This window comes from Rhinoderma darwinii, chromosome 1, assembly GCF_050947455.1.
Source record: "Rhinoderma darwinii isolate aRhiDar2 chromosome 1, aRhiDar2.hap1, whole genome shotgun sequence".
In the NCBI taxonomy this organism is placed as follows: domain Eukaryota; kingdom Metazoa; phylum Chordata; class Amphibia; order Anura; family Rhinodermatidae; genus Rhinoderma; species Rhinoderma darwinii.
Genome location: NC_134687.1, coordinates 534,177,449 through 534,202,485, shown reverse-complemented (window position 1 = coordinate 534,202,485; position 25,037 = coordinate 534,177,449). Strand labels below are relative to the sequence as shown.

Genomic DNA, 25,037 nt, shown 5'->3' with positions numbered 1-25,037 from the left:
TTTCCCTTGAAAACAGCTCTGGATTTTCAGACGTTTTTGTTGACTACGTGTGAACATACCCTTATACTATCAATCCCTCCCTCCCCCCCCCCCCCAGCCTAAGCCAGTCCTTTTCTCGCAAGCAAAAAATAAAATAAAAAAAATTCAATACCAGAGTCCCAAGATTTCATTTAAAGTTTCATATTTTCCTTTAGACCAGTAAAGCTTAGTCTCACAGGTTATGAATTATTAGCTTAAAGAAAAGATTGTTGCCAGAAAGTCAAAACTGATGAATTAGATTGCTGGCAACAGATAGTGAACTAGGAGTTGCATAGCTGTGTTTATTTGCAGGTATAAGAAAGGACGGATCTCCTAGGAGACATAACCTAGGATCTAACAAAACTTATGTTTGAAATACTTCTTTGAGATATAAATTAATGCTTCCCCAGAACCTAAACAAATTGGGATATTTCCAAGTGAGATGAAACCAGTCGGCTTCTGGGCCTAAAAGTTTAGAGCATTTTTTTGTCTGTCTTTTTCGAATCTTATAAACAAAACTAGCTGAACAGTAAAGTCTGTGTACAAACATAAATTGCGTAATCCTATAGTCATGGTTACAGAAAATTCTGAGATAGTTTTATAAATATCATCCCAGTAAATCATCGATATACCATCAAGGTCTTTATCCCATTTCTTATGTGATTTAAAGATTGGACTGTCCATAGCATGTTCTAAAAGAATTTTATATAACCTTGACATGACCACTTGAAATTGATTATAGACTATCATATCCCCCTATATTAAAGAGGCTCTGTCACCAGATTATAATACCTATCTCCTACATAATGTGATCGGCACTGTAATATAGATAACAACAGTGGTTTTTATTTTGAGAAATTATAATTTTTGAGCAAGTTATGAACTATTTTAGATTTATGCTAATGAGTTGCTTAATGCCCAACTGGGCGTTTTTTAACTTTTGACCAAGTGGACATTGTAAAGACAAGTGTATGACGCTGACCAATCACTTACTCACACAGTACAGCGTGATCACACTGTACAGTCATTCACAGCGTGATCTCGCGAGATCACGCTGTGGTGTGACTAAGTCCCACAGAAAGTTTACCGAAGTGTCGGGAGTGTAAATAGACATCGAATCCTGGCTGGAGGCGATGTCTATTCACTCTCAAGACCCACTTACATTGGGTGTATGTGACAGCACAGCGTGATCTCGCGAGATCACGCTCTGCTGTGAATACAGATGGACATGAATGGAGAGAAGTGTATGACGCTGATTGGTCAGCGTCATACAATTCTCTTTACAACGCCCATTTGGTCAAAAGTAAAAAAACGCCCAGTTGTCATTCGGAACTAATTAGCATAAATCTAAAATTGTTCATAACTTCCTCAAAAATGATTGTTTTTCTAAATAAAAAACACTGTTATCTACATTACAGCGCCGATCACATTATGTGGGAGATAGGGCACTTATAATTTGGTGACAGAGCCTCTTTAAATAGATATATTTTTTGATTAGTTCAGCTGTAAACATGTCTCAGCTGCATGTACCCAAAAAATATCTTTATCAAAGATTTTACATTCATTTTTAAACTAAAAAAAAACTGGTTTAGTTCACCATTGTAAAGTATTCGGGATAGATGAATGACCCCTTTGGATACCCAAAAACAAAACTCTCTAAGGCTATGTTCACACGGAGTATTTTGGGGGAGGAATATCTGCCTCAAAATTCCGTTTGGAACTTTGAGGCAGATTTTCCTCTCCCTGCACGCCGATTTTCGCGCCGTTTTTCGCCCGCGGCCATTGAGCGCCGCGGGCATAAAACAGCGCGAAATACGCTTTCTCTGCCTCCCATTGAAGTCAATGGGAGGTAAGAGGCGGAAGCGCCCGAAGATAGGGCATGTCGCTTCTTTTTCCCGCGAGGCAGTTTTACTGCTCGCGGGAAAAAGACGCCGACGCCTCCCATTGAAATCAATGGGAGGCGTTCTCGGGCCGATTTTGCCGAGTTTTGCGACGCGGTTTCCGCGTCAAAAAACTCTGCAAAATACCCCGTGTGAACATAGCCTTAAACGACCAAACTCCTTTAAAAAGAAATTTTGCCATAGTTGAGATTTATCCAAATAATTGGAAATATTAAAGATCCTTTTTATTTCAGTCAAGACTCTATAAACCATATTATGTAAATAAAAATGCTTATAAAGGGAGATTTAGAAAAATTCTGGTCTCCAAAATATAAAAGATTGTGCTATGCCAAAACATTCTTACTAAATTAAGGAGTTCTTTAGTCAGTGAATAAGACGCTCCATAATATATTTAAATGTGGCCACTAAATAATAATTTTTTTATATAGGGGACTGAAAGGCCTCCATCATCCACTGTATAAAATAGTTTCTTAAGATTTTTCCCTTGCATATAAGATCGCTAAAGATATTATTAAAGGGGATATGCCATAAATGTCAGATAGATGCTGGTCCCACCTCTGGGACCCGCACCAATCTCTAGAACGGGGCCCCCTAAACACCGTTCTACCTTTCTGTGTTCCCGCTGACGCTTGTGATTTCCGACCATGTAAGAAGAAAACAGAGTAGATATCCACTATAATTGAAACCAGTTTCCTGCTGTATATTCTTCTAAATTTATCGCACCGCTGTGACCCTGCCTCTTTTGGGAAACCACGCCTACAAAAGTGGCGAGGGCGGCATAAAGTGCCCAAAACTCGCAAATTGCGACTTTTGGGACTTTTCTATGGCAGAAAACTGGTGTAGTAGAGTTGATAAATTCCCCCCTATGCGTAATACATGTTAGACATGTTAACATGCTTTGGCAGTGATTGCTCTATAGATTCTTTGGCTGGTAGATGTTTATCTGACTGGTGCCCTACATTTTGAATATACATGGCCAATATATGTGATGTGTATGTAGCACCTGACCACTTTACAGCTGCTTTTTTTTGAGAGTTTGTTTTCCACTTGTTTATTGTAATTAGTTTTAAGATATTTTTTGGACATTTAATAAAGACTGTCTGCTATTTGGATTCTGTTGTGCTGTGTACCATTTCCTTGTAGGAGTTGAATGTATAATATAAGTCTAAGGTTGCATTATACCAGAACATGGAGTTTTTACCTTAGACAAGCAAAGAATGTACTGCTGACAAAGTGCCTTATGTTCTTCTCCTGGTATCTCTTCCAGACAGGAGAGGGCATTTTCAAATGCATTTAATAGCTGTAATGGAAGAAGATTGATTATTCATATTATAAAAATGTAAAAATCTGCATTTAACTTGTAATGCTCCGTGAATGCAGCTTTCTACAGTTCTAACAAGAACACAGAGCATTCAGTAAAGTAATAAACGATCTTTCGTATACACGATTATATCAGACTGGAATTCTAAGTATCTTTCGTGTTGAAATATTATAACAGTTATAGTACGCTCTAAAAATTGTTTGTCAAGTGTACTTCATTATTATCTAAAATTTAGCTAGCGGAGTATATTAACATCATGAGGTCATTGGACAAAAAACAAAAAAAATCCTCAAATTAAAAGGGTATTTTACCAGGTACATTTTATCTCCTACCCACTGGCTGTTTCCGTAACTCCTATAGAGTTGTACAGCCGGCTGCATATAAACTCCTCCTCACTGTGGTCATACTGGGAGGTCGGGGACTGTTGTCCCTCATTCTACCGTTCCCAGCAGTAGAACCCCCACCACCAATCTAATACTCATCACCTATTTAGTGGATCGGTGATGAATATAATCCACTGGAATACCCCTTTAATTGTTGAAAGAGAATGTTTTTTTTCATTTAGGGCGTCTGTAGCCCAGAATTTTTTGCTCATTGTTTAAGTGGACGGTCTATTTTCTTCAGCCGCTAACCTGCATAAACATGTTCCTACTACCCCACTGTTCTTATTTCTATAAGAAAAATGGAACATGCTCATGCTAGACAGTTATCATTGCACAATCGAAAATAAAGTGGTCTGGATAAGTAATGAAGGTCATTTATTTAATCCATGTTTCAATTTGCCCAAATTGTTACATTTTTTAACATAAATTCCAATTTTTTAGCAAGAAAAGTACCAATAGCTTCTTTACCAGGAGCAAAACCAGCTGATAAGCCCCAGTTATTATACTTTCTACATAATTCACTGGTTTGTGTACCCCAATGCTTTTTTTCTGTCATTTAATCGGATGTTTCGAGATCTTATCTGGAGGAAGGGTCATGTACGTATAAAATTGGACACCTTACAGAGAAGTATGATAGAGGGAGGTTTTTGAAGCCCTTAATCCAGGGCTATATTATTTAGCAGCACAGTTACAGCACCTTAGGGGATGGGGGTTGCAGGAACAAGACTCCGTACAGGGCATATTACGACATTTCACGCAGTCTGATCGGCTATTTGCAGCTTTGGAGACATATAAATTTAAGACTCATACTAAAAGAATGCCCACTTTGTACCAAATGCATAGAGTATGGGGAGGGTGAAGGACCTTCTGGGAATCCAGGGATGCACTCGAACTTTGGAACAACCCCTGGTTACCGGAGGTTGCAAGCTTGGAAGGCTTTAGTAGATGGAAATACATGGGTATTTGGTGGTTAACACAATTATATGGGGGGGGGGGGGGTCTGAAACTGTTTTCTGACCTACAATCTGAGTTTGCTCTGCCGAGTGACTCCTTTTTGAATATTTACAAATGAGACATGCGCTGGGAAATGAAGCCCTCACATGCACTACGAATCCTATTGCTACCATCGTTGGTGACACAGTGAAATCTAAGGGGCTTATTTTGACAGTGTATAACTAACTATCTGATGGACAAGGAACATTCTAAATCCCCTCTTGATGTTAAAGAAAAATGGGAAAGAGACCTCGGTCCTATCGAAGATGGGCGGTGGCAGGATATTGTAGCATATACCCTTAGACTGTCTCATAGTGAGGAACATAGATTGTCACACCTATTTCTGTTACACAGGGTATATAAAACACCCCAGTTTTTATTTGATATCGGCTTACAAGAATCCCCCATATGCAATAGATGTAAAGCTCATAATGCAGATCTTATACACTTGATGCGTTCATGTCCACATCTGGAAATTTTCTGGCAAAAGGTGTGTGTATACTTGGGTATGTGGTCGATGTATTGGGATATGAGACATTTAAAACGGCTGTAGTTTGTCTGCTATATATGGCGAGAAAACTGATTGCTCAAAGATGGCTGTAGGAATCACCTCCTACTCGTGTTGAGTTTATTGCCAAAGTGAATTGTCTCGTATCCATGGAAAAGCCTATTTATTTGTAAAGGGGTTCCTTGAAAAAATAGGTTAGATGGTTCGGACCTAGCTTCCATTGACTTGACAAGAGATAGGGGCTTATGTAGAAATCCTGCGTAGATGCATAGTGGTGCAAAGTGAATGTACTAATATGAAACTGATGATGATATTGTTGCTATACGTCATTGTTATCATGAATACTGTATGCTGTAATGCCGTTTCTAAGGACTGGAGCGGACTCACTCCCAGGTGTACCGAGTTGGGGAGGAGAGGGCTGGGGAGGGATTCTAGGGGGGGAATGTTCTTTACAGTTTTAGTATTTTCTCTTTTACTTGTATGTACTTGTATTGTGAAAAATGCAAAACTTTTCTTTCTAATAAAAAGTTACTTGATTTAAAAATAAATTAAAAAAATATAATGTATTAAACAATGGCAACCACATATCTTTCGATTTCCATAATTTCATTATTGATTATTGGTTTTCATAGGCGTAACTATAGGGGGTACAGTAATAGAAGTCACATCGGGGCTCTATGCAAAATAATAGGACACTAGTTCTACAAATAGTACATGATAGTTGGGGGGCTTCAATGTACACCCCTACCCATGGTGTTATCCATATTTTAAACCATTTATGTCAAAATGTCAACGAGTCATTTGGTTTCTAAAAATTGCATATGTGCGTATATAGTATCTGTATATTCTAGCAAAAAAAATCTTGGGTTAAGGAGTTAGAATTAATTTACCAATTGCTGGGTTTCATGGTCTTGGAGTTCTATCTCCTCTCCAAGTAGCTGGGTCATCTTTTTCCAGAGTTGGTAAAGTTCTTCCTTTTTGACGTCCTCTTCTTCCCTCATCTTGATGAACTGTTGCCATGTATGTGCAGCCTGCAATGAAAAGCAAAAGCAACATTGATGGGTCTATTGCCACAATGAAAATGTTTGTTATATTTTAGTTGCATTAGATACTCATAAAGCTCTACATCACATTGCCAAGTTGGGAAGATTTTGATCATTGAGATATATAAATCGGTGTCTACCGTACTACATGTAGCAATCCAAGGACCCAAGACAAGAATCCCCAGGTTGATGACGTAGGTGAAGACCTTGAGAGGCCGGTCAACTTGTCAGTTTGGAGAAACTCTCCAGCTCTCACCTATAATTCTGCTAGTTTACAGTTACCTATTAATATACAGGTCACATTTAATTTAAAGTATCATTTTTTTTTTGGGTGAAATCCAGTTTATTTTAGAAGTGTCCAACAGCAATGTACATCTTTGAACACTATTTCAGTTCTAGATAAAATCTAGCTACCATTGGCGGTGTACGTTAGGAAGATTTCTCCAAGAAAACCCCAATGAAAGCCTCCAATATATGCTACTGTATTGGCATTCAGTGGCATACGTCATGCATAGGCTCCTATGTAACCCAAAAAATGTATATATAATTAACCGCTCAGACGACCAAAATAAGTCCACAAATGAACAAGTCCAACATTCCGAGAATATAACTCACTTTTTTCTATTCTTCCACCTTGAGGAAAGGCAAACGTGCAGTGCGCATGTTTAATTGACGACAACCCCCCCCCCCCCCCCCCGTGCTTTGTGGTTCTATCACCGACTCAATCACTCAAGCAAGACTAAAATGAGAGAACTAAAAATAGAATAGAACGGCTGGCACAACGCAATTATTTGTTATATGCTGTTTTTAAAACTTTTGTGAGTACAATTAAAACATAAAAATTGCGTTGTGCCGGCGGTGCTATTCTATTTTCTCTCATTTCAGGCTTGCTTGTTGATCGAGCCGGTGATAGAACCACATTTTGGTCATCTGAGCGACTAAGTATATATTTGACTTTGTTTGATGTGAACTTTAGGAGAGTTTTGGACAACTCCTTTACCTTGGCCTGCTCCGACCATTTCTTGAGAGTGTGCGTGGTATATTTAACTATATAGCTATAGCTTATTACTACCAATAACAAAAAAATGTATCAGGATAACTGAGCTCAGAACATTATAAGGATTTATTATTTGTAAGTATAGAATGTTGGGCCTTAAAACGGCATGACGTTAAAGGTCAACATCCATTTTAAGCTTTCCTTATTTCTCAGCTTTTCATCTTCCCTAAATATTCTAAAGTGACATGTACATTTTCTTGTACCACCATTTAGCTAATAACCAACTTCTAAAATTGTAACAACTATTAGTGGTTCACACCTTAACAACTACCAAACATACAGATTGGTTTCTCCATACTGACCTTTCATCTAAAAGGTACCATAAACCATTTATCATTAGAGTTGTGAACAAGACCATAAATCAGGATATTAAATCTAATCTAAAATATATGCTTACCTGTAAATATTCCTTCTCCTGCTGATGCAGCTCTACCAGCTTTTTACAAACTTCACACCACTTTTGCTTGTCAGAGCTTGAAGATAAAATAACAACTTAAATGGATTACAGAATGGCATTTGGACAATATATGTATGTGTATATATCTGTGTATGTATATATATTTATCCCCTGAGCCTGCTGTTTACTACTGCATATAATATACCCCCTGACACTGCCCCCACACAGTAGATTGCCCCAATAATGCTCACCACACAGTATAGTGCCCCACAGCTGCCCCCACACATTAGAATGCTCCTATAACTGCCTCCACAGTACAATGTCCCCATAGCTGCCCCCACACAGTATAATGCCCCCCATATCTGCCCTCCAAGCAGTATAATGCCCTCCATAACTGCTCTCCACACAGTATAATGCCCTCCATAGCTGCCTCTACATAGTATAATGCCCCAATAACTGACTTCCACGCAGTATAATGCCCCCATAGATGCACCCCACACAGTATAAAGTCCCCCATAGCTTCCATCTTGCTGTATAATGCCCGCACAGCTGCCCCCAATAGTGCCTGAAAAAATAATAATATACATACTCACCAAACCCCGTTCCAACGACGAGTGGAGATCCCTCTGCCTCTCTGGTCTGTGCAGCACGGGACAGAAGGTGTCACTGCCTAGTGAATGGTAGAGCAGGTCCCCTGCTCTATCATTGGATTCAACTGTATCTGCGTCCTGAAGATGCAGATACAGTTTAAACCAGGAAAAAATAATAGATGAAACCGAAATTCGCAAGATGACATACACACACACACATATATAAACATACACACATGTACATAAACATATATACAGTTAGGTCCAGAATTATTTGGACAGTGACACAATCTGCATGATTTGGGCTCTGCATGCCACCACATTGGATTTGAAATGAAACAACTGAGATGCAATTGAAGTGTAGACTTTCAGGTTTAATTCAAGGGGTTGAACAAAAATATCTTGTGAAAGGTTTAGGAATTGCAACCATTTTTCTATACAGCCTCCTCATTTCAGGGGCTCAAAAGTAATTGAGCAAATTAACATTACCATAAAAAAATGTTTTTTTGTAATACTTTGTAGAGAATCCTTTGCAGGCAATGACTACCTGAAGTCTGGAACCCATGGACATCACCAAACGCTGGGTTTCCTCCTTTGTGATACTTTGCCAGGCCTTTACTGCAGCGGTCTTCGGTTGTTGCTTGTTTTCTGCCTTAAAGAGGCTCTGTCACCAGATTTTGCAACCCCTATCTGCTATTGCAGCAGATCGGCGCTGCAATGTAGATTACAGTAACGTTTTTATTTTTAAAAAACGAGCATTTTTGGCCAAGTTATGACCATTTTTGTATTTATACAAATGAGGCTTGCAAAAGTACAACTGGGCGTGTTTACAGTAAAAGTACAACTGGGCGTGTATTGTGTTCGTACATCGGGGCGTTTTTACTTCTTTTACTAGCTGGGCGTTAGGAATGGGAGTGTATGATGCTGACGAATCAGCATCATCCACTTCTGTTCGTTAACACCCAGCTTCTGGCAGTGCAGACACACAGCGTGTTCTCGAGAGATCACGCTGTGACGTCACTCACTTCCTGCCCCAGGTCCTGCATCGTGACGGCCACATCGGCACCAGAGGCTACAGTTGATTCTGCAGCAGCATCAGCGTTTGCAGGTAAGTAGCTACATCGACTTACCTGCTAACGCCGATGCTGCTGCAGAATCAACTGTAGCCTCTGGTGCCGATGTGTCCTCGCTCGTCTGACACGATGCAGGACCTGGGGCAGGAAGTGAGTGACGACACAGCGTGATCTCTCGAGAACACGCTGTGTCTGTGCACTGCCAGAAGCTGGGCGTTGTGAAGAGAAGTGGATGATACTTCTCGTCAGAACGCCCAGCTAGTAAAAGTAGTAAACACGCCCAGATGTAACACACATAATACACGCCCAGTTGGACTTTTACTTTAAACACGCCCAGTTGGACTTTAGAAAGCCTCATTTGCATAAATACAAAAATGGTCATAACTTGGCCAAAAATGCTAGTTTTTTAAAAATAAAAACGTTACTCTTATCTCCATTGCAGTGCCGATCTGTTGCAATAGGAGATAGGGATTGCATAATCTGGTGACAGAGCCTCTTTAAAGAGGTTCTGTCACCACATTATAAGTGCCCTATCTCCTACATAATCTGATCGGCGCTGTAATGTAGATAACAACAGTGGTTTTTATTTAGAAAAACAATCATTTTTGAGCAAGTTATGAGCTAGTTTAGATTTATGCTAATGAGTTTCTCAATGGACAACTGGGCGTGTTTTTACTTTTTACCAACTGGGCGTTGTACAGAGGAGTGTATGAGGCTGACCAATCAGTGACTAATCAGTGTCCTGCACTTCTCATTGTTCCAGCCCATCTTCTTTCACTGCACAATCACACTGTGCTGTGGATCATGCTGGGCTGGAACAATGAGAAGTGTATGACACTGATTGGTCACTGATTGATTGGTCAGCCTCATACACTCCTCTGTACAACGCCCAGTTGGTAAAAAGTAAAAACATGCCCAGTTGTCCATTGAGAAACTCATTAGCATAAATCTAAACTAGCTCAGAACTTGCTAAAAAATTATCGTTTTTCAACATAAAAACCACTGCAGTTATCTACATTACAGCGCCGATCAGATTATGTAGGAGATAGGGCACTTATAATGTGGTGACAGAACCTCTTTAAGTTTTGTCTTAAGCAAGTGAAATGCAGCTCGATCGGGTTGAGATCTGGTGATTGACTTGGCCATTGCAAAATATTCCACTTCTTTGCCTTAAAAAATTTTGCAGTATGTTTTGGGTCATTGTCCATCTGTACTGTGAAGAGACGTCCAATCAATCTTGCTGCATTTGGATGAATCTGAGCAGAAAGTATATCCCAGAACATTTCAGAATTCATCCGGCTGCATCTGTCTTCACTCACATCATCAATATACACTAGTGACCCAGTGCCTTTGACAGCCATGCATGCCCATGCCATCACACTGGCCCCACCATGTTTTACAGAGGATGTGGTGTGCTTTGGATCATGAGCCGTTCCAAGCCTTATCCATACTTTCTTCCTCCCATCATTCTGGTACAGGTTGATCTTAGTTTCATCGGTTCAAAGAATGTTGTTCCAGAACTGGGCTGGCTTCTTTAGATGTTGTTTGGCAACGTCTAATCTGGCCTTTCTATTTTTGAGGCCGATTAGTGGTTTGCACCTTGTGGTGAACCCTCTGTATTTGCTCTCATGAAGTCTTCTCTTTATTGTAGACTCAGATACTGATACACCTACTTCCAGGAGAGTGTTCTTCATTTGAGAAGATGTTGTGAAAAGCTTTTCCTTCATCATGGAAATGATTCTGCGATTATTCACCACTGTTGTGTTCCGTGGATGTTCAGGCCTTTTGGAGTTCACAAGATCACCAGTGTGCTTTTTTTTTTCAAGAATGTACCAAACTGTTGATTTGGCCACTCCTAACATTTGTGCTCTGATGGATTTCTTCATTTTTTTCAGCCTAACGATGGTCTGTTTCACTTGCATTGAGAGCTCCTTTGACCTCATGTTGTGGATTCACAGCAACAACTTCCAAATGCAAATGCCACACCTGAAATCAACTCCAGACCTTTTACCTGCTTAATTGATGATGGATTAATGAGGGAATAGCCCATGCAGCCCATTAAATATCTTTTGAGATAATTGTCAAATTACCTTTGGTCCCTTGAAAAAGAGGCAGCTACATATTAAATAGGCTCTGTCACCACATTATAAGTGGCCTATATTGTACATGATGTGATCAGCGCTGTAATGTAGATTGCAGCAGTGTTTTTTATTTAGAAAAACTATAATTTTTGACGGAGTTATGACCTATATTAACTTTATGCTAATGACAACTGGGCATGTTTTACTATATGGCCAAGTGGGCGTTGTGGAGAGAAGAGTATGACGCTGACCAATTACTTCTCTCCATTCATTTACACAGCACATAGCGATATAGCTATATCGCTATGTGCAGCCACATAAACACACTATAACATTACTGCAGTGTCCTGACAATGAATATACATTACCTCCTGCCAGGACGTGATGTGTATTCAGAATCCTGACCACTTCTGTAGCGTCTGTGTGAGACTACAGCACAGCACAGCGAGATCTCGCTGTAAATGACAGTTTACAGTGTAATCTCGCGAGATTACGCTTGCCTTGCTGTAAATCTCACACAAACGTTTCCGAAGTGTCAGGATTCTCAATAGACATTACGTCCTGGCTGGAGGTGATGCCTATTCATTGTCAGGACACTTGAGCAACGTTAATGTGTGTGTATGTGGTATGTGGCTGCACATAGTGATCTAGTAAGATTACTATGTGCTGTGTAAATGAATGGAGAGAAGTGTATGATGCTGATTGGTCACTGATTGGTCAGCGTCATACACTTCTCTCCACAACACCCACTTGGTCAAAAAGTAAAACACGCCCAGTTGTCCATTAAGAAAGTCATTAGCATAAAGCTAAAATATGTCATAACTCCGTCAAAAATGATCGTTTTTCTAAATAAAAAAAACTGCTGTAATCTACATTACAGAGCCAATCTCATTATGTACAAGATAGTGTGGTGACAGATCCTCTTTAAGGCTGAAATAGACTTGGTCCTTAAGGGGTTAATGAAGAGTTTACTCTAACACTGACAACATCTTATTATCACACCATCCAATATGGGTGCAGGAGCCGCCTCTTCCAGTGTTAGAATAATCACTTACAATAAAGTGACCCAGAGCCTGAACAAGCAGAAGGATACCAGGTATGTTAACGATAATTTTTTAGTTTATAGTTTTTGGTTTTTTTGACTGGAGGGTCGCTTTAAATGTCCTTTTATACTAAATGTCTTCTACTTCAAGGGAAGTAGAAAAATATGCATGTAATAATCACCTCACACTGAGTAAAAAGGTACAGAAAATAAAGTGAGTGCTTTTAAAATTATTAAAAAGATGACAGCCAGAACTAGCTTGCTACATGCTAATAGCGGTCAAACTCTACTCACAACTGCTGCTGTATCCAAAGGTCAAGTTATAAAAGCAACATGACCGAGCGATATCTTTAACACTGGAATCCTTTAAAATTAAATCACCATGATCACGTAGTGACAAATATAGATAGAAAAGTTTTTATCTGTGCTATAACATTATTACATCAGGTAAAATAGCCAGCATTTATTAACCCCTTAAAGCAAACTTGTCACCAGTTCAGTAATGCCTCATTTCCTACCTCATGTCATAGGAACGGTCACGCTGATGATGTCAGTGTAATTTGTATCCTAATCCGTTTTTTACTTTCCGAGTTATGAGCCATTTTATTATTATGCTAATTAGGCTACACTAGCCAGAGGGGTGGTAACGCTGAGGTGTCACTGGGGGCGGTATCTGTTTTGGCGGTATCAATATATAGGAGATGGGATGTACTCAAAGGATTTGAGGCGAGGTGCTTTGTGAAACAGGGAGGATCACACTTTAATAATAATAACGAGAGAATCACAGCGCTCTCTTTGAGGATACTTTGTAATAAGTGATATTTATTGATTTCTCAATTCAAGAATTGTGGACATGCATAACGGTATATAACAATAATCTCTTAGACTGTAATCTACCAGTCGCAGGTATCCAAATAGGAGGCGCAAGTAGCACTAAATAGCGCACACTACAGAGTGCCCCCTATTTGGATACCTGCGACTTGGATATTAATCCCTTCCCGACATTTGCCGTATAGGTACGTCATGGAAAGCATTGACTTCCCGCATCTTGACGTACCTATACGCCGAATGTTTGGGACCGGCTCAGAAGCTGAGCCGGTGCCTTCAATCACCGGATCTCAGCTGTATCTTACAGCTGACGGATCGGCTGTAACGGCGGGGACCGAAATTAGCTTCGATCCCCGCCATTAACCCCTTAAGTGCAGCGCTCAAACGCGATCGCTGCACTTAAGGTGTTTGCAGCTCATCGGAACCCCAGTAATGAAATTGCCGGGGTTCCGGTGGCTGCAATGGCAACCGGAGGCCTAATACTGGCCTCCCGGTCTGCCTAGCACCGAAGCCGGTCAATATCCGCCCGGCGGCGGAGCCTGATCGGCTTCCGTAGCTGCTGGCAAGATGGCGCCGGGTCAGGAGCTGATCCGGAGTCATCAGCGGTGGAAGTCAGCTGTACTGTACAGCTGACATCCACCTGTAACGGCAGTAACCGGAGCTAGCTCCGATCCCTGCCATTAACCCCTTCGATGCAGCAATCGAAAGCGATTGCTGCATCGTAGCGGTTACTAGCAGATTGCCAGCCCTGACAAGCAATCAGGACTGGCGACTGCTGTTATGGCAACAGGAGACACAATGGTCTCCTGCTCTGCCATTACGGAAGCCGATTTAGGCCCCGCTGGTAGGCGAAGCCTAATCGGCTTGCTGTCAGTGAATGACTGACAGATCTAATACATTGCACTACATAGGTAGTGCAATGTATTAGAAAAAAAAATCTGACCGTTGTACCTTCAAGTCCCCTAGTGGGACTTGAGAAAAAGTGTAAAAAAAGTATAAAAAAAGTGTACAAAAAAAAGTGCAAAAAATAAAAGTTTGAAAACAATAAAACTTTCAAGTAATCAAATAAAACACAATCCCCCTTTTACTCTTATCAAGTCCTTTATTATTGAAAAATAATAATAAACCATATGTATTTGGTATCGCCACGACCGTAACGACCGGAGGTATCAAAATATTATATTATTTATTGCACGCGGTGAACAGCGTAAAAAAAAACGTAAAAAACGTTACCAGAGTTTCTTTTTTTTGGTCACTTTGCCCTACAAATATTAGAATAAAAAGTGATCAAAAAGTCGCACGTATCCAAAAATGGTACCTATAAAAACTATAGCTCGTCCCGCAAAAAACAAGCCCTCATACACCTCCGTCGATAAAAAAATTAAACAGTTATGGTTCTCACAACTTGGCGACAGAAAAAATACATTCTTTTTACAAAAGTAATTTTATTGTGCAAAAAGTTGTAAAACATGAAAAAGTTCTATAAATTAGGTATCGCCGGAATCGTACTGACCCGCAGAATAAAGTTAACATGTAGTTTATAACGCATGGTGAACGCTGTATAAAAAAAACGAAAAAAGCTGTGCCAGAGTTGCGTTTTTTTGTTTACCTGGCATCCCAAAAAATAGGATAAAAGGTGATCAAAAAGTTGCATGTACACCACAATGGTACCAATAATAACTACAGCTCATCCCACAACAAACCAGCCCTCATACCGCTACGTCTATGAAAAACTAAAATTAGTTATGGCTCCAATAAGTCAGGAAATAAAAAAATATACAGTTGTGCCCGAGGGGAACATTTCTTCTGTTTGAAGGGGCGATTTATCAAGGACCTAAAATTAGGGAACCAGGAAAGGGAGGGCCCAAACATATCCGCTGGAAGCGAGGGTGCCCGTATTATACCAGGACAACACTTCCCAGCAAAATTCCCCAAACTGCAAAGGCGCGGAGTGTGGACCAAAAGGGGGATAAGAAAGGACGCCATATATCAGTGCGACACCGGCCTGTGCAGAAAGGATTGTGTCACAGCGTAACACACATCTATGGATCATTTTATTGTTTTTTTTTTACCCCATTATTATACCACCTGACTATGCCCCTTATATACTCTGCCCGGCTTACATATGCCCCCACATTATAAACGGAAACACCAGTACGACTCCAAACAAAACTACTACCAAGCAAAATCCACGCTCCAAAAGCCAAATGGCATTTCCTCCCATCTGAACCCTACAGCGTCCCCAAATAGAAGTTTCCTTCCACATATATGGCACCGTCATACCCGGGAGAACCCTTTTAGCAATTTTTGGGGTGTGTGTCTCCAGTGGCATAAGCTGGGCACGACATATTTGCCACTGAATGGCATATCTAGGGAAAAATATAAATTTTGAATTTGCACCATCCACAGCGCATTCATTTATGGAAAAGACCTGTGGGGTGAAAATGCTCACTACACCCCTTAATAAATGCCTTGAGGGGTGCAGTTTCCATAATGGGGTCACTTCTCAGGGGTTTATTTTTATTATTTCACATCAGAGCCTCTGCAGTTGTGAACCAATACTTTGTAAATCGCCAAATTAGGCCTCAATTTTACATGGTACGCTTTCACTCCTGAGCCTGGTCGACTGTCCAGGCAAGAGATTAGGGCCACATGTAGGGTGTTTCTAAAACCAGGAAACCCAGCATAATAATTAGAGAGCTGTCTTGTTATGGTGGCACAAGCTGGGCACCACATATTGGCATATCTATTGAAAAAAATCCCATTTTCACTCTGCAACATCGAGTGCACACCAATTTCTGCCAATCACCTGCAGGGTTAAAATGCTTACTACACCCCTAGGTAAATGCATTGAGGGGTGTAGTTTCCAAAATGGGGTCACTTCTGGGGGGTTTCCACTGTTTTGGGCCCACAGGCGCCCAGAAACCAATCCAGCAACATCTGCACTCCAAATGGCCGTCCTTCCCTTCTGAGCCCTGCCGTGTGCCCAAACAGCAGTTTATGACCACATATGGGGTATTGCCGTACTCGGGAGAAATTGCTTTACAAATGTTGGGTTCTTTTTTTTCCTTTATTTGTTGCGAAAATGAAAAAATTTGAGCTAAAGCTACGTCTTATTGAAGAAAAAGGATTGTTTTTATTTTCACTGCCCAATTCTAATAAATTCTATGAAACATCTGTGGGGTCAAAATGCTCACTACACCCCTAGATGAATTCCTCAAGAGGTGTAGTTTAATAAATGGTGTCACTTTTTGGGCGTTTTCATTGTTTTGTCCCCTCAGGGGCTTTGTAAATGTGACATGGCCTCCGCAAACCATTCCTGCTCAATGTGATCTCCAAAAGCCAAATAGCGCTCTTTCCCTTCTAAGCCACGCCGTGTCTTCAAACAGCCGTTTATTACCACATGTGGGGCATTGTTTTACAAATTTTGTGGTGCTTTTTCTCCTTCAGTCCTTGTGGAAATGAGAAAAAAAATAAGCTAAACCTACATTTTCTTTGAAAAAATGTAGATTTTTATTTTCAGGGCCTAGTTCCAATAATTTCTGCAAAAAAACTGTGGGGTCAAATCGCTCACTATACCCCTAGATAATTTCCTCAATGCGTGTAGTCTCCAAAATGGGGTCACTTGTGGGGGGGTTTCCACTGTTTTGTCTCCTCAGGGACTTTGTAAATGTGACATGGCCTCCACAAACCATTCCTGCTAAATGTGATCTCCAAAAGCCAAATGGCACTCCATCCCTTCGAAGCCCTGCCGTGTGTCCAAACAGCCGGTTATTACCACATGTTGGGTATTGTTTTACTCGGGAATAAATTGCTTTACAAATTTTATGGTGCTTTTTCTCCTTCAGTCCTTGTGGAAATGAGAAAAAATTTGCTAAACCTACATTTTCTTTGAAAAAATTTAGATTGTCATTTTCAGGGCCTACTTCCAATAATTTATGCAAAAAACCTGTTGGGTCAAAACGCTCACTATACCCCTAGATAATTTCCTCAATGGGTGTAGTTTCCAAAACGGGGTCACTTGTGGGGGGTTTCCACTGTTTTGTCCCTTCAGGGGCTTTGTAAATGTGACATGGCCTCCGCAAACCATTCCTGCTAAACTTGAGCTCCAAAAGCCAAATAGCGCTCTTTCCCTTCTCAGCCTCGCCGTGTCTCCAAACAGCCGTTAATTACCACATGTGGGGTATTGTTTTACTTGGGAGAAATTGGGTTACAAATTTTATGGTGCTTTTTCTCCTTCAGTCTTTGTGGAAATGAGAAAAAATTAGCTAAACCTACATTTTCTTTGAAATAATTTAGATTGTCATTTTCAGGGCCTACTTCCAATAATTTATGCAAAAAACCTGTGGGGTCAAAACACTCACTATACCCCAAGATAATTTCCTCAATGGGTGTAGTTTCCGAAATGGGGTCACTTGTGGGGGTTTTCCACTGTTTTGTCCCCTCAGGGGCTTTGTAAATGCGACCTGGCCTCCGCAAACCATTCCTGCTAAATTTGAGCTCCAAAAGCCAAATAGCGCTCTTTCCCTTCTAAGCCCTGCCGTGTCTCCAAACAACACCCGTTTATTACCACATGTGGGGTATTGTTTTACTCGGGAGAAATTGCTTTACAAATTTTACGGTGCTTTTTCTCCTTTAGTCCTTGTGGAAATGAGAAAAAAAAAATCGCTAAACCTACATTTTCTTTGAAAAAATGTTGATTTTAATTTTCATGGCCTACTTCCAATAATTTCTGTAAAAAACCTGTGCGGTCAAAATGCTCACTGTACCCCTAGATAATTTCCTTGAGGTGTGTAGTTTCCCAGATGGGGTCACTTTTGGGGGATTTTGACTGTTTTGGCACCGCAAGAGCCCTTCAAACCTGACATGATGCCTAAAATTTATTCTAACAAAAATAAGGCCCCAAAATCCACTAGGTGCTCCTTTGCTTCTGAGGCCGGTGCTTCAGTCCAGTAGCACGCTAGGGCCACATGTGGGATATTTCCTAAAACTGCAGAAACTGGGCAACAAATATTGAGTTGCATTTCTCTGGTAAAACCTTCTGTGTTATAAAAAAAATTGTATTAAAAATTTATTTCTGCAAAAAAATATGAAATTTGTAAATTTCACCTCTACTTTGCTTTAATTCCTGTGAAATGTGTAAAGGGTTAAGACATTTTCTAAATGCTGTTTTGAATACTTTGAGGGGTGAAGTTTTTAAAATGGGGTGACTTTTTGGGGGTTTCTAATATATAAGGCCCTGAAAGCCACTTCACAACTGAACTGGTCCCTGTAAAAATAGCCTTTTGAAATTTTCTTGAAAATGTGAGAAATTGTTGCTAAAGTTCTAAGCCTTGTGATGTCATAGAAAAATAAAAGGATGTTCAAAAAACGATACCAATCTAAAGTAAACATATGGGGGATGTTAATTAGCAACAATTTTGTGTGGTATAACTGCCTGTCTTACAAGCAGATACATTTAAATTGAGAAAAAAGCTAATTTTTGCAATTTTTCGCAAAATTTTTGTGTTTTTCACAATTAAATACTGAACATATCGAGCAAATTTTGCCAGTAACTTAAAGTCCAATGTGTCACAAGAAAACAATCTCAGAATCGCTTGGATAGGTGAAAGCATTCCGGAGTTATTACCACATAAATTCAAACATGTCAGATTTGAAAAATGAGGCTCGGTCAGGAAGGTCAAAAGTGGCTAAAGAGGGAAGGGGTTAAGGTCCGGGAGGACGAAACATCAATCCTTTGTTGTGTCGCTTTTTCATTGTTATATACCGTTATGCATTTTCACGATTCTTGAATTGAGAAATCAATAAATATCACTTATTACAAAGCATCCTCAAAGAGTGTGCTGTGGTTATCTCGTTGTTATTGTTTTGGTGGCGCTGTCCTATCATCGTCATACAGCTTCTATTGCGAGATCACCTGAGTAAGGCCCCAATGCACACAACCGTGCTCGTAATCACGGTCCGTGATTACGGGCACCGCCGGCCGCTTACAGCTGCCCCATTTGCAGGCCGTGCTCCCATATAAAGTATGGGAGCACGGTCTTTAAAAAGAAAAAATAGGACATGTACTATCTTTTGCGGAGCCTTTCTACGGCACTGACACCTTCCCGTAAATATACAGGAAGGTGTCCGTGGGCAATAGAAGTGAATGAGTCCATAATTACGGTCCGTAATTACAGACTAATTCTACGGTCGTTTGCATGGGGCCTAAATCCAAAGTAGACCAAAGCATTATATAAGCGATCATTGTAAATTCCCGTTGTGGGACTAAAAAAATAATTCATGTGATATAGAAATTATTAAACCTGAAAAGGAAAAAAAAAAAAAAGTTTTGCTATTTTTTTCATTGCCCCCCCCCCCCCCCCCAAAAACAATAAAAGTAAATCAATAAGTCCCATGTAACCTAAAATGGTACCAATGAAAACTACATCTCATGCACCAATGAAAAAACAAGCCTACATACAACTACAATAACGGAAAAATAAAAACGTTATCTTTATTTTGTAAAGTAGTAAAACTTAAAAAACCTACACATATGTTGTATCGCCATAACCCTACCGACGTATAGAATAAAGGTAACATGATATTTACGCTGCACGGTGAATGGTGTAAATTTAAAACGCATGGAACAGTGATGGAATTGCTGGGGTTTTTTCTATTCCCCCCAAAAAAAAGTTACTAAAAAATCATTTGTACCCCAGAATGGTGCCATTTAAAAATTCAGCTCATCCATATAAAAACAAATCCTCGCACAGCTATTTCAACAGAAAAATAAAAAAGTTATAGCTTTGAATGCGACGATGCTACGCCGTTTTCGTAACACCTGTCCATCAAATCAGGAAATGGCTGGGAGGCAGCGGGAGCCGAAAAATATAAAATGGGGTTTAGGGGCCCTTCTACAGATAGGTGCGCGTCTCAGAGGTGGGACCCGCATCTATCTGACATTTATGGCATATCCTGTGGATAGGTCATAAATGTCCAAGATGGGAAAACCCCTTAAGGCTATGTTCACACGGAGTATTTTGGGGGAGGAATATCTGCCTCAAAGCTCCAAACGGAATTTTGAGGCAGATATTCCTCCCCCAAAATACTCCGTGTGAATAGCAATGATCGCGCCGTTTTTCGCCCGCGGCCATTGAGCGCCGCGGGCAGAAAACACGCTTTCTCCTGCCTCCCATTGAAGTCAATGGGAGGTCGGAGGCGGAAGCGCCCGAAGATAGGGCATGTCGCTTCTTTTTCCCGCGAGGCAGTTTTACTGCTCGCGGGAAAAAGACGCCGACGCCTCCCATTGAAATCAATGGGAGGCGTTCTCGGGCCGTTTCTGCCGAGTTTTGCGACGCGGTTTCCGCGTCAAAAAACTCGGCAAAAGACCCCGTGTGAACATAGCCTTAAGGTCTAAAATAGGCTGCTCATTAAGGGGTTAAAAGTTTTTGGGAGAGCCATTAATGAACTGTAGTTGGAGAAACACTTTACAACAAGAAACAAATCGTAAAATTTACACAAGGTATACATGTTATACACATACAGAAGTACTTACCTTTTGTAAAGTTCCAACAATTTTTGATATGCATTTGGCAAATCTTCCTTAAAATCTTTTTGGGTGACCTTCTCATATAGGTTTACCAAACCCTACAAAAGGATAATCAAAAATATATTAAAGCCCCCTGCACACAACCGTATCCATAATCACTGTCGGAGAGTATGGGCAAGGCTGACCCGTATAAAGTATGGGAGCACCGTCCGTAAAAAGCAAAACATAGGACACATAGGACACATCCTATCTTTTGCGGAGGCTTTCTATGGCATAGACACCTAAGGCCCATGCACACGACTGTAGATTTCGGCCATAATTACGGACCTATTCATTTCTATGGCCGACGGACACCTTCCCGCGTATTTCCGAGAAGGTGTCCGTGCCGTAGAAACCTTCCGTAAAAAATAGGAAATATCCTATTTTTTTATTTTACGGGCCGTGCTCCCATACTTTACAATGGGAGCACGGTCCGCAAATGCGGACGACTATCCACGGCCGCCCATGCCCGTAAGTACGAACCGCGATTACGGGCACGGTCGTGTGCATGGGGCCTAAACCAGTAAACAAATGTACTTATTACTTTGAATGTGCAGCTGTTTTATATCTTTATCATATATTTATAAAGATCCACCATGCTTGTGTTTCACCGGAAATCTTAACATGGTATAATTGTGTTGCTCTTTCTAAATGCATAAAAGTATTAGACCAATAATAAGATTATCAGTGGCTACAAGTAACACACAGTAATCGCTGGACTTTTCAATAAAAAGAGAGAAAAAAAAAAGAAAATGACAGTGACCGCTGTGGTTAATAGAGACAATATACTAGCTGTATTTAGGCTCAAAATGACAATAGAGTATTAAAAACACTGTGATTTACTTTGTGACAAGTCTTTTTGCACCTTCTCTGCTGAAGACCTAGTAGAGTAATTCTCCACTGGTTGCTAGGGATGTGCTGTCTGACAACTGGATTGAAAGATTGAGGTTGTTTGACAGTGAATCCCTAGCAACCAGACTGTCAGACAGGACTATGCTCTCAGCACACAGCCAATCCAGCTTTGATTGGAACAACTGTGAAGGTATTAAAGGGAAACTCCATTGTACATGAAAAATCTAATTATTCCCAGCAACATTACATTAACACAGAGCATTGCTGCCTAGTGAACGGCTGAGAATTGTTTGGAAATGTCCATCAGATCCTCAGCCTAAAATTTCAAACTACTGAACGTTCAACAGTGGTTAGAAAAATCATGTTATAGAGGAAGAGCGGCTGAGTTCATTGATGTACAGTTTTCTATAAAATTATTCAGTATTAGGGGTAGTCCAAGATTAGAAATACATGGCTGCTGCTTCTAAAACCAGTACCAACCCTGTCTACAGGTTGTGTGTGGTATTGCAGCTCAGCCTTATTCACTTCAATGGAGTTGTGCTGCAATACCAGACATAACACATGGACAGGGGTGGCGCTGTTATTGGAAGAAATCACACCGGTTTTTCTAATGCTGGAGTTATCAGCAGCTCGCAGCAAGTTCCGTTTTTCTGTCCTCCGTCCGTAACTGATATAAATTTGTACAAAACATTATATCAATGTGCTCCGCAGCTCTTCCTCTAGAATGCAGCATGAGCCACAGATTCCCTCCACAATCAATCCCATACTCTACCTGCCAGGCCAATAACTGCTCTGGTTCCAGCTCCGTAGCCTTCTTGTACGCAGCCCGGGCCTGTTCTGGTTGCTCCAGCTCAGAAGCTGCCAATCCAATGAAAACCCAGGCATTGTAGTTATTTTTCTCTAACTTCAGTACGGCCTATATATGGAACAAAGCCAAAAGAAAATGTATAGAATGACTGTAGCTCTATTATCTGTGGCCATTTCTAATCCCCTGTATACTGAAGCCAGTGTTCTGTCAAAAGTCATAAAGACACAGGTTGTGTGATCTGTAATCTGTGTTAGCACAGGGAATATTAAATATGAATGTGAAAGAATACAGATACTAGTAGGAATAGAAGAATTGTCTATAATAACATTTAAGGCTAAGTTCACACTAGCGTTAGTACACGTTTCCCTCTCTTCCGTCAGAGGAGGATCGAAATATTAAACGGAAAGCAACGGTCCCGTTAGAATTACCATTGATTTCAATGGCAATTCTTTTGTTTCAGTTGCTTTCCGTTTGTCTCCATTCGCTAGGTTTCAGTTTTTTTCACGGAAACAAAAGTTCTGCAGACTGCACTTTTACTTCCATTAAGAGAAACGGAAACCTAGCGAACGGAGACAAACGGAAAGTAACTGAAACAAAAGAATTACCATTGAAATCAAAGGTAATTCTAACGGGACCGTTGCTTTCCGTTTAATATTTCGATCCTCTCTTCCCCTGACGGAAGAGAGGTAAACATATACTAACGCTAGTGTGAATTTAGCCTTATTAAGGAATTACCATTTATGTAATTCTCTAATGCAGCATATCATTTAATAAACCGGATTAAAAAAAAAAAGACGTAAAAAAGATAATAAATCTTTGAACATTTAGTGATTCCTCTTTTCCGCCAATTCTCACGCCGCCAATCTCTGGGTCCCCGGCGGTCCTCAGTTTACTTCTGTTGGTCACAGCACCCAATCATGGGCCAACACAGTGATGTTATTATGGCGACTTGTAATTATGGACAATGCGCCATCGCATACAGCAAGAAACAAAGGACTGGCAGGGGCGACATATCGATGTATTTTATTAATGTGGTGGACTTTACATTGTAAGTTAGTGCTTGCTCTGTAGGAACTCTCAGCAGAAGACAGTGTTGAATGCGGCAGACACCGGCCCTCATAACCCCTGTTGCCACTCCACAACCCCCTGTGTCTGCAGTACACTACAGAGAATACAGACCGACTAGGTGTTTCTCATTAAGTTAGGACTTATTTGCATGAGGCTATTGAAATACCTTCAAAATATTGTCTGTATTATTTCTGTAAATACTGAATTATTACGTTTTCTATGCAGGTTTTCTCCTATATTGCAGATACATATATAGATCAAACACGGATGATGTATGGTTGCTGCTCCACTGACTACGCAGAGAATATAATGTAATGCGGTGCATATAGCTCCACAAGTTAACAACATATTTAGGAACTTCTATACGAGGAGCTAATATTGATGAACAATACTTAAAAAAAAAAAAAAAGTTAAATTAGGCTCTGGTCCCATTGTGTTAAAGCCCTACATTCGTCGTTGGGCTTGACCACAATGGGACGGAAAAGATACAGGTCAGGAAAGCTCCTGGGACATATGCTGGATGTATTCCTAGGCCCCTATTCACCCGACGCTTGCTAAAAGGGTGTCCTTCTGGCTTACGCCAGGCTGGTAAGTGTTGGCATACCTTTTTTTTTTTTGCTGTATACCGTGCAGTATGGGTTTTATTTTTTACATAAGAAGCATATTGGCGACATATGCGCCTGTATTGCAGCCTTCCATCTGTAAATCCTCCAGATGTATACCTTTGACGGAAGGGTTAAACACAATGGGGGCAGAGTTTTAAAAATCATACTTTTCCGTTTACTCAAAGCTAATATCTGGCTTCTATATTTTATCCACTAAAAAACTAAATGAAAGATCCCTGGAATGCAGGTCAACAGAAGGGAATGTGAGGTTTCCTTCTGTTGTGATGGTTGTTCGGCAGTATTCACATGTGGTTTTATTATTCATAGAAAACATATGCATCATTTTTTAACCACCCGTACACGTAGCAATACAGGTTTTGCCATGCGACACTCTACCACTATGTGAAAGGGCACCATTACTGGATACCTCCTGATTGTATGGCCTTCCTATTGAAAATGTCATGTGACGTGGTTCCTCGTCCACGCAGTGGTAGCGTGTGGCGCGGCCAAGAACCATGTACACTTTTGCCACACTGCACATTATGGCTAGGTGTTTTTTTGATTTTTTATTTATGTGTTTTTATTATGTAATAAAATATAATATTTACTTTATTTATTATTTATCACAAAGCGGGAGCCGTTCCTTACATCCTGTGCTTCAGCCATCTAGCTCTGTACTGCGCATGCTCTGTGGCATGCACAGTTCAGAGCGACCCAGCATAGAAGCTGGTTTGTAGGAGGAAAGGCGGCGCCATTTTGGTGAAGACCAGCTAACTGCAGGTAAGGTGTGCGTGCCCCCTCGCGCCCCCCCCCCCCCCCGCAAACCTGCTGTAACTTCTCCCTCTCATGGCAGGCTGTCAGGAGCGTGAGAACAGTAATAATAAATCACTTTTTTTTTT

General features: G+C 40.6%; 1 protein-coding gene across 3 annotated transcripts in view; it reads right to left on the bottom strand.

Moving 5' to 3' along the window:
* Positions 1-25,037, bottom strand: part of SKIC3 (SKI3 subunit of superkiller complex) — a 194,232-nt gene that overhangs the window by 157,653 nt on the left and 11,542 nt on the right. For all 3 annotated transcript variants that reach the window (XM_075837136.1, XM_075837145.1, XM_075837140.1), the window contains exons 3-7: positions 22,430-22,573; positions 20,773-20,864; positions 7,622-7,697; positions 6,015-6,155; positions 3,121-3,219 (exon numbers count right to left, since the gene is read on the bottom strand). In XM_075837136.1, the coding sequence (XP_075693251.1) occupies positions 3,121-3,219; positions 6,015-6,155; positions 7,622-7,697; positions 20,773-20,864; positions 22,430-22,573 (552 nt within the window). The remainder of the gene's footprint in view (positions 1-3,120; positions 3,220-6,014; positions 6,156-7,621; positions 7,698-20,772; positions 20,865-22,429; positions 22,574-25,037) is intronic.